The following is a 9512-nucleotide window of genomic DNA, read 5'->3' as shown; positions in this document are numbered from 1 at the left end:
GACTAGAAAATTCATGAGCTCATTGTACCATGCCCTAGGGGCTTGCTTGAGGCCGTAAATAGCCTTGTGAAGTTTACACACTGCTGTAGGAGACGTGGAGTCAATAAAACCATGCGGTTGGGCCATATAAACTTCATCGTGGAGAGTGCCTTGAAGAAAGGCATTGTTTATATCAAGCTGGCGCAAAGACCAGCCATTGGTGGTAGCTAGAGTGAGGAGAGTGCGAACGGTGGCAGGACGCACAACGGGACTGAACGTATCAGTATAGTCAAGGCCGGGCCGTTGTTGAAAACCTTTAGCGACGAGACGAGCTTTGTACCTGTCAACTTCACCGTTGGGTTTGTACTTGATGCGAAAAACCCATTTACTTTTTATAATATTAGGAGCTTGTTTAGGGTCAACAAGAGACCATGTTCCCATGGTAGTGAGCGATTTAAATTCGGCCTCCATAGCTTGCTTCCAAAGAGGGTGTTTTAAGGCTTGGGAAACAGTTGTGGGAAGGAGTTGAGAGGGGGAGGTAGTGGTGAGGTTGGCATATTTGGGATTTGGCTTAAAGATATTGTTCTTTGAGCGAGTGATGATACCGGGTGAAGAAGAGGAAGAGTGGCTGGGAGGACTGGCCAGAGGGGAGAGAGAAGGAGTAGAGTCTCGAGTAGGAGAGCGGGGAGGGGAGGAGGGAATGAGAGGAGAGTGAGATGAAGTAACGGAGAGAGAGTCAGCGTGAGTAGGGGAAGGGGTAGGCGAGGGAGCTGGCGAGGGAGTGCGAGGCGTGTGAGGGGGAGAATGGGAGGGCGAGGGAGGAGGTTGGAGAGGTGGTGTCGTGGTTGAGATAAGGGGTAGGGGCAGCAGACACCATTGATCACGGTTAGGAGGTGCAGGAGGTGTGAGTTGAGAAGAGAGTGTAGGGTAGGGAAATTCATGTTCGACAAAGCGAACATGACGGGAGGTGTAGATTTTGTTATTGAGAGGGTTGAGGCAGTGATAAGCACTCTGAGTTTTGGAGTAGCCAATGAAGATACAAGGGGTGGATTTTGGTTCGAGTTTGTGAGAGGTGTAGGGTCGAAGCCAGGGATAACAAAGGCATCCAAAGCTACGTAATTTGAGGTAGTTGGGAGGAGTGTGAAAGAGACACTCGAAGGGAGATTTTGAGGCTAGGGTAGGAGTAATCATGCGGTTAATGAGGTATGTGGCAGTAGAGAAGGCATAGCTCCAAAAGGAGAGAGGAAGTTTGGCATGAGAGAGTAGGGAAAGACTCGTTTCAGCGATATGTCGGTGGCGACGTTCGGCAAAGCCGTTGTGTTGAGGAGTGTGAGGAGGAGAGGTAAGATGGGAGACGCCATCAATGGTGAGATAGGTGGTGAGGGCTTCATATTCACCACCATTATCGGAATAGAGAATTTTGATAGGGCGTTCGAAATATTTCTCAACGAGAGCTTTGAAACGAATAAAAATATTTTTCGTGTCAGATTTACGTTTGAGTGGATAGAACCAGATATACTTGGTGAAATGATCAACAAATATAACATAATACTTAAAATGATCAAGAGAGTGAACAGGAGAAGTCCATAAATCTGTGTAAATAATATCAAGTGGTGCATGAGAATGTAAAGTAGATTGATGAAAAGGGAGTTTATGACTCTTATTACATTGGCAAGCATCACAATTGAAATTATTGAAATTGGAAATGCTAAGATTAAACTTAGATGCTAGAGATTTAAGGATTGCTAGAGAAGGGTGGCCTAATTTGTGGTGCCAATGTTGAGCAGTGTTGCTGGTAGAGGCGACAAAAGCCGTGGGTGTGGAAGAGAGCTCATAGACACCAAAGGAAGTTGGTCCATTAAGGAGAGATGCCCCCGTGAGACGATCCTTCAATACAAAGGAAGAAGAGAAAAACTCAATTAGCACATTATTGTGAGCACATAATTTGGAGATAGAAAGGATATTACGAGACATAGAAGGTGCACATAGGACATTATCTAAAGTGAGAGTGAGAGATGATGAGAGAGAAAGAGTTAATGACCCAATGTGAGTAATCGGAATACCCTTACCGTCACCAATGACGATTTCTTCCGTTCCATCGTAGGGATGATGAAGCGAAAGGTTAGAAAGATCATTAGTTATGTGGTGAGAGGCTCCAGAGTCAAGGAGCCATGAAGAAGCCGGGGCAGCGGAAGTAGTGGCGAGATGAGCACGAGGGGTAGGGGAGGGTGAAGGCGAGGCATTAGCATGGGGTGGAAGCGTGGGTTTGGCAGTAGGAAATTGATCAAGGAAAGAGGTGCATTTGTAAAGAGAGTGACCAAAGACATGGCACCATTGGCACTTGCCTTGGTAGCCTTTGGTGGGTTTTCGGGTGGAAGGAGAGGTAGGTTTGGAGGGGCGAGGGTTAGGCGAGCCAGTGGATGTAGAAGGGGCGGGTGAAGGCTGGTGTGCACGCGTAAAAGTGGCGTGAACGCTAGCGGGAAGGGAAGCAGGTGGAGCAGTGGTGGAGATTTGATTTTCGCGAACGAGTAGTTTTTCATGAAGCTCATCAAAGGAGATGAGCGTATCACGGTTATTAATGCCTTCAAGGAGGAGAGCATAGGCAGGGTCAGTGATACCATCACAAACTTGTTCAATAATATCCTCGGGAAGGACGGTGTCGCCAAGAAGGAGGCGTTGGTCAACACACATACGGATGGCATTCATGTAGTCAGTAATACACATGGAGCCTTTGGAGATGTTTTTGAATTTTGTTTTGAGAAGTTTTAGGTGACCACGAGATTGGCGAGCATAAGTATTGGAAAGGATGTCCCAAGCTTCTTTGGAAGTAGAAGCACGGGAGACTAAGGGAACAATAGAGGGTTCGAGCGTGCCAATAAGGGCACCGAAGAGCAGACGGTCTTGGCGGAGCCAAGTGAGGTAGGCGGGGTTGGGCACATCAAGGGCAGAGGTGGTCGAGGTGGCAGGTGTGGTGATAGTGGGAGGAGGTGGAGGGTGCGTGCCATCAATGAAGCGAGAGAGATTATAGCCAAATAACGTGGCTTGGAGTTGTAGTTGCCAGGAAAGATAGTTGGAGGAGTTGAGTTTGAGGGTGCTAGAGAGGTTAACAACTACAAGGGGGTGCTGTGGGTCTGCATCATTAGTGATAGTAGGGGAAGCCATGGAAGGGAAGGAGGCAAGAGGAAGCCGAAAAAAAAATGCAGGTTCAAGGAATGAACCGCTCCGATACCATGAAAGTATTGAGTTGAATTATATTTAACGTAAAGAATACATCCTGTATATATAATACAAAGTATAACTAACCTAGCATAAACATAGGAAAGATAAAAGATAAAATACAGTTAGAGATATACAAGGGAATGAATATCCTAAAGCATAACAGAATAATATTCTAAAGATAACGTAACAAACTACGTAATCTTATCAAACAATACTAATAGAAGTTAATGACTTTGTGACTTTCGAATTGCGAGTGGTGATAAGAATGGCAAATGCAAGGGTGGAATTGAGAAGAGATTCAAATTCTTCCCAGTCTTGCAGATTCAGAAAATTACACAAGTCATCTATAACAATGAAAATTCTTTTTCCTTTACACCAGTCTCTGAAAGATTTCAGTTTAACCTCTAACTGTTGTTTCTCCTGATACTCCTCCATATCCGCTTGGATCATTATTGACCTTAAAACTTCAGCCAAATTGAAGTTCCCCGACAAATTAACCCAGCATTTTTGGTCGAACAACCGCTGAATCTTGATATCGTTCTTGATCATATGAGCTAGCAAGGTTTTCCCTAGCCCCAACATTCCTTCTATCGAAACAATGACACCAGTAGTCCCTCTCCCTGATCTACTGCTGCTGGCAGCACCACTGCTCCTGAAGGTCGTCGAACGTAACAGCATCGTGATGATCTCATCCTTTTCGGACTCCCTTTTGAAAGGCTTGAATTCAGTCAGTGGCTCACTTCCAACTGTGCTTCTGGGATGTTCCATGCTATGAAGAGTAACCAAGTTAGATGCTTTTTCTAACAGAGCATCCAAGTTCTGTTGCTGCTCGTCGATTTCCCGAGAGACAATCCAGTTCTTCAAGAATGACAGATCGTTCTGTGTCTTCCTCATCTCACCTACGACATCTGCAATTAAGTCTTCGATGTCATAACAAGCTCTTTTAACATCCCAACCCACTCTCGGTGCTGCTGCGTTATGAGCTCCCACTACCTTATCAAGCATTGATTGAGCTTTGACATAACTCATCTCAAGAGCTTGGAGCTTCTTCTCCACATCGGCTATTACATGGCGAAACTGATCACAACCAAAACTCTTAATGGTGTCTATAAACTCTTGCACAACAACAGATGCAAACACCCCAGTAACAAATTCTAATGCCATAACTAACACACTCTCAGAAATCACCCTGCTCAAAACTTGTATATGGTGCTTTTTTTTTTTGCAGAAAGGATTATTCTCTGAGATTTAACTTGCACAATCTGCAGTTTACAATGTTACTTATTTTTCCCTCCCCTTTCAAGCTTCTTTGTTTTTTGTTTTTCCAAATTTTCACAAACCAGAAAAGTTTTTTCTGGAGGAGGCTGCTTTCAAATGATGTCACATAATAATGTTGAATTTTCTCACCCACATCCTTCACCACTCATCAGTTTCCTAGAAGTTACATTATTAATATTGATAACGCCATAACGGATGGGGATGCACTCATCGAAATAACTACTTCTCTATTTCAATTTAGTTGTGACACTTTTAAAATCACGGACTCCTAAGTAATTTTTGGAGATGAGAGAGATAGAAAAAGAAAATAAAATGGTCTCAGGTAATAGAAGAGAGATAGATAGAAATTATTACTCAAAATAAAAGTGTCATAATTAAATTAAAATTTCCTAAAATAGAAAGTATCATACCTAAATTGAAACGGATGAATTAAATAATTTCGATGAGATGTATTGACTTTTTTTATCTAATAGACTGTCGTCACACTTAATTATACACTTTACTTCCTACCGCTATTCTTGCTGAGATTAATATATGAGAACGTATTGTGTCGGACTCGTCCGACACAACACTCTCATCGGACGAGCAACGCAACGCAACGCGCGCGACTTATTAAAGACCGAAAAATAAAAAAAAAATAAAAAAAACAAAAAAAAACCTTTCATCCCTTCATCCGCTTCATCCGCCATTTGTTCAAGAACAAAAACTATCCAACACTTCCACTTTCTCACTACAAATCTAGTTCCACTACTGAAATCTAGTTCGTTACAAATTGAACAAGAAATGTCAGCCGAAGATTCGAATTCACAAATCGCAAGTTCGTTACAAATTGATCTGAGCAATGAGAATACTCACAGAGATCTCACATTACAAATCGAACTAAACAATGAAAACCGTAACACAGATATCACATCAGAAAAAAAAAGAAAGAAATTACATGAAGAATCAGCTGGAATACAAGACAAAGTAACAGGTGTATGTCTAAATTTAAATTTCAATTGCATTTACTCATTTTCAGTTATAATTTTCATTGTATCAGTTAGTATGCATAAAATTACTTTTACATTGCAACAAAAGTCTATTTTTCACTCATTAACTTTTTTTCAGTTTAGACTTAATTAGTTTTCAGTTAGACTTATAAAGTGATCAGTTAGAGTACTTTAGTTTTCAGTTAATATAGTATTATCTTACACTTAATTAATTTTTCAGTTGGACTTATTACCTCTTCAGTTAAACTTATTTACGCTTCAGCTGACTTATTTACTCTTCTGTTAGACTTATTTACTCTTCAGTTAGACTGATTCAGATAGACTTATTAAGTGTTCAGTTAGAGTAATTTAGTTTTCATTAGACTTATTTACTCTTCAGTTAGACTGATTCAGTTAGACTTATTAAGTGTTCAGTTAGAGTAATTTAGTTTTCAGTTAGACTTATTAACTCTTCAGTTAGACTTATTTACACTTCAGTTACACTTATTTTCTTTTCAGTTAGACTGATTCATAGACTGATTCATTTAGACTAATTTAGTTTTCAGTTAGACTTATTAACTCTTCAGTTAGACTTTTTAACTCTTCAGTTAGACTTATTTAGTTTTCAGTTAGACTTATTTGCTCTTCAGTTAGACATATTCAGTTAGACTAATTTAGTTTTCAGTTAGACTTATTTAGTTTTCAGTTAGACTTATTAACTCTTCAGTTACACTTATTTTCTTTTCAGTTAGACTGATTCATAGACTGATTCATTTAGACTAATTTAGTTTTCAGTTAGACTTATTTAGTTTTCAGTTAGACTTTTTAACTCTTCAGTTAGACTTATTTAGTTTTCAGTTAGACTTATTTGCTCTTCAGTTAGACATATTCAGTTAGACTAATTTAGTTTTCAGTTAGACTCATTCAGTTTTCAGTTAGACTTATTTAGTTTTAAGTTAGACTTATTTTCTTTTCAGTTGGTCCTTAATTTATTTCATTTAGTATAATTATTCTTTCATTTGATACTATTACAATCATTCTCAGCTACACTTGTTTAGTTTTCAGTTAGTGCTTTTGTTCTTTAATTTAGTGTCCTAATTTTTTGACAATGAACTCAACAGCTGAACATGAATATCTCAAGTACATCAATGACGAAAATATCAGTAGCAGTTTAATAGGGAGACATGTTACAGATCACAAAGATGGCTACAACTTGTATCAAGCACACTCAAGAGCATTAGGATTTAGTATTAGGAAACAAACTCTAAGGAGGAGGAGAATTGATAATTCAATATACGAATTCTACTTGGTTTGCTCAAAGGAAGGAGGCTCAAAATCAACAAACAAAATAACAGAACCAAAAGAAAAAGACACACAACAAGAAAAACCTGTTCAGATACCAGATGTTGAGCAGCCAACCAACAAAAGAAAGGAAAGAGTAGTCAATGAAACAAGAACAGCATGCAAAGCCATGGTCAGATTTAAGCAAGAAAAACCTGGTGAAGACTTTGTTGTAGTAGCTCATGAGTTGCAGCACAACCATGAGTTGGTAATACAACAAGAAATACATCATCTGAAATCAGAAAGGAAGATAACTGAACAAAAAGGACAACTAATACAAACAATGGTTGAATCTGGCATAAAGCCAATGCATGCATACAACTTTTTGTGTCATGAGGCTGGATCAGAAGAAGTAGTGGGCCACACAAAAAGGGACCATCTAAACTATATCACACAGTACAGAACAAGATTGGTTGAAGGAAAGGATATGCAGAGTGTGTTGGACTTACTTCAGCAAAGAGCGGATGATGATCCTGCATTCTTCTACAGGCTGAAATTTGGGGAACATAACAACATCGTCAGCTACTTTTGGCGAGATTCAATGATGTTGGAGGACTTCAAAGCATATGGAGATGTTATGATATTTGACACAACATATAGGACAAACAAATATGGACTGATATGTGCACCATTTGTTGGCATAAATTGCCATTGGAAAACAACAATGTTTGCATGTGCTTTCATAACTAATGAAAAGGAAGAGAGCTTTGAATGGCTACTAGAAACATTCAAGAGAGCAATGTGCCAACAAGAGCCAAAGACAATTTTCACTGATCAAGATAAGGCAATGGGCAATGCAATTGAAAAGGTATTTTTCAGTTAGAATTATTTAGTTTTCAGTTAGAATTATTTAGTCTTCAGTTTGAGTTAATTATTTATAATTCAGTTAGACCTATTTAGTTTTCATTTAGACTCATTAATTTTTCAGATAGCCTTATTTACTTTTTAGTTACACTAATTTACTTCTCAGTTAGACTCATTGAGTTTTCAGTTAGACGTATTTAGTTTTAAGTTAGACTCATTGAGTTGTCAGTTAGACTTATTTAGTTTTCCGTTAGACTAATTTAGTTGTCAGTTAGACTCATTTAGTTTCTCAGTTAGACTCATTTAGTTGTCAGTTAGACTCATTGAGTTTTCAGTTAGACTCATTTATTTCCACTATTTCAGTTAGACTTCTTTCTTTTTCAGTTAGACGTCTTGATTATTCAGGTAGACTTAATTAATTTTCAGTTAGACTTATTTAGTTGTCAGTTACACTTATTTACTTTTCAGTTAGACAAATTTACTTTTCACTTAGACTTATTTAGTTTTCAGTTAGACTTATTTAGTTTTCAGTTAGACTCATTTAGTTTTCATTTGGGCTTCATATTACTTCTTTTTGTCTAATGAAATTTTCAGTTAGCATTTACACTGTTTTCAGTTAGACTTCTTAAATTTTCAGTTGGTCTTCATATTATTTTTTACCTTTTAAATTAGATTCACAAGATTCAAATGAAAGTGATTTCTAGCATAATATGTACTATCTTAAATCAGGTTTTCCCAAATACAAGACATAGGCTTTGCCTTTGGCATATAGAGAAGAACTTTGTAAGCCACTTCGGATCCCTCAAGACCAATGAAGACTTCAAGGAACATGTTCAAGAACTGTTTGATGGGGTGTCAAAATGAATCAGGCTTTGAAGAATTGTGGGCGAAAATGATGGAATTGTATGGACACGAGAAAAAGAATGGTTCGAGCAAGTATATGATCAGAGACACAAGTGGTGCACCGCATTAAACAGGGATATGTTTTCAGCTGGAATCTTATCATCACAAAGAAGTGAAGTCACAAATAAGGCAATATCATTCAATGCAAAAGCAACAACAAACCTGTTTGAATTCTATCATATATTTGAGCAAACAGTGAAAAGATGGAGAAGCAATGAAACTAGTGACAACTTCCGGAACAGAACTGAACGTCCCAAAGCCGTCAAATCCAAATCAAAGCTTCTGAAACATGCTGCTGATGTATACACACTAGCACTATATAATGACTTTGAAACAGAGTATGAGTGGGCAATGGCATCATTTTTACGAGCATTTGCAACAGAAAACTCACAGCTGAAGTTGTTTGAAGTCTCACCAGAAGAAGATTTCAGCAATTCACATACAGTAGCATACGATGAGGCGACAACAGAATTAGTGTGCTCATGTCAATGCTTCACAGAGACGGGATGCTTTGCTTTCACATAATAAGGGTCATGCACATGTTCAGCATATTTCAAATACCACAAAAATATATCCTTAAGAGATGGACAAGACTTGCAAAGTCAGCAGTATGGGAGAATGTTCAAGGTTAGTGAAATAAATCAATATGATAACTGACAAATGAAAGCAACTAACTGAAAAACTGAAGACTCCAACTGAAACAATTAACTGATCACCTGAAAGATTTAATTAGTGAACTGAAAAAAAAAAGGCTCCAGCTGAAACATTACTATAACTAACTGATAAATTAATGTTACTACCAGAACATTAATTGGGGGTTTTCTTTGTGTGTGGGAGGGGGAATATTAGTAGTGGGGGTTTTGGGGGTGTGGGGTTTAACACTTAACTAACTGAAACAATTAACACACCACCTGAAAGAATTTCTAAGCTATCTGAAAATTTTAGTTAGTCAAATGAACTAATTGACTAAGAAACATTTATTAAAGCAGACAAGGACAAAGCCAAAATGCACAGTTGTGG

General features: G+C 38.5%; 1 protein-coding gene across 1 annotated transcript; it reads left to right on the top strand.

The window, feature by feature from the left end:
• Positions 1-6399: 6399 nt before the first annotated feature.
• LOC130590667 (protein FAR1-RELATED SEQUENCE 5-like) lies at positions 6400-8466 on the top strand. The gene is made up of 2 exons (XM_057393193.1): positions 6400-7593; positions 8319-8466. The coding sequence occupies exons 1-2, from the start codon at positions 6553-6555 to the stop codon at positions 8451-8453; spliced, it is 1176 nt and encodes a 391-aa protein (XP_057249176.1). The 5' UTR covers positions 6400-6552; the 3' UTR covers positions 8454-8466.
• Positions 8467-9512: the final 1046 nt, after the last annotated feature.

This window comes from Beta vulgaris, chromosome 3 (genome assembly GCF_026745355.1).
Source record: "Beta vulgaris subsp. vulgaris cultivar EL10 chromosome 3, EL10.2, whole genome shotgun sequence".
NCBI classification, from domain to species: domain Eukaryota; kingdom Viridiplantae; phylum Streptophyta; class Magnoliopsida; order Caryophyllales; family Amaranthaceae; genus Beta; species Beta vulgaris.
Note: the sequence above shows the minus strand (reverse complement) of the source record. Positions and strands in the feature narration are given on the sequence as shown.

Coding starts and splice junctions, on each gene's coding strand:
- LOC130590667 (XM_057393193.1), top strand. CDS start 6,553: ATGAACTCAACAGCTGAACATGAATATCTCAAGTACATCAATGACGAA. Junction 7,594..8,318: donor TGGGCAATGCAATTGAAAAG/GTATTTTTCAGT, acceptor ATCTTAAATCAG/GTTTTCCCAAATACAAGACA.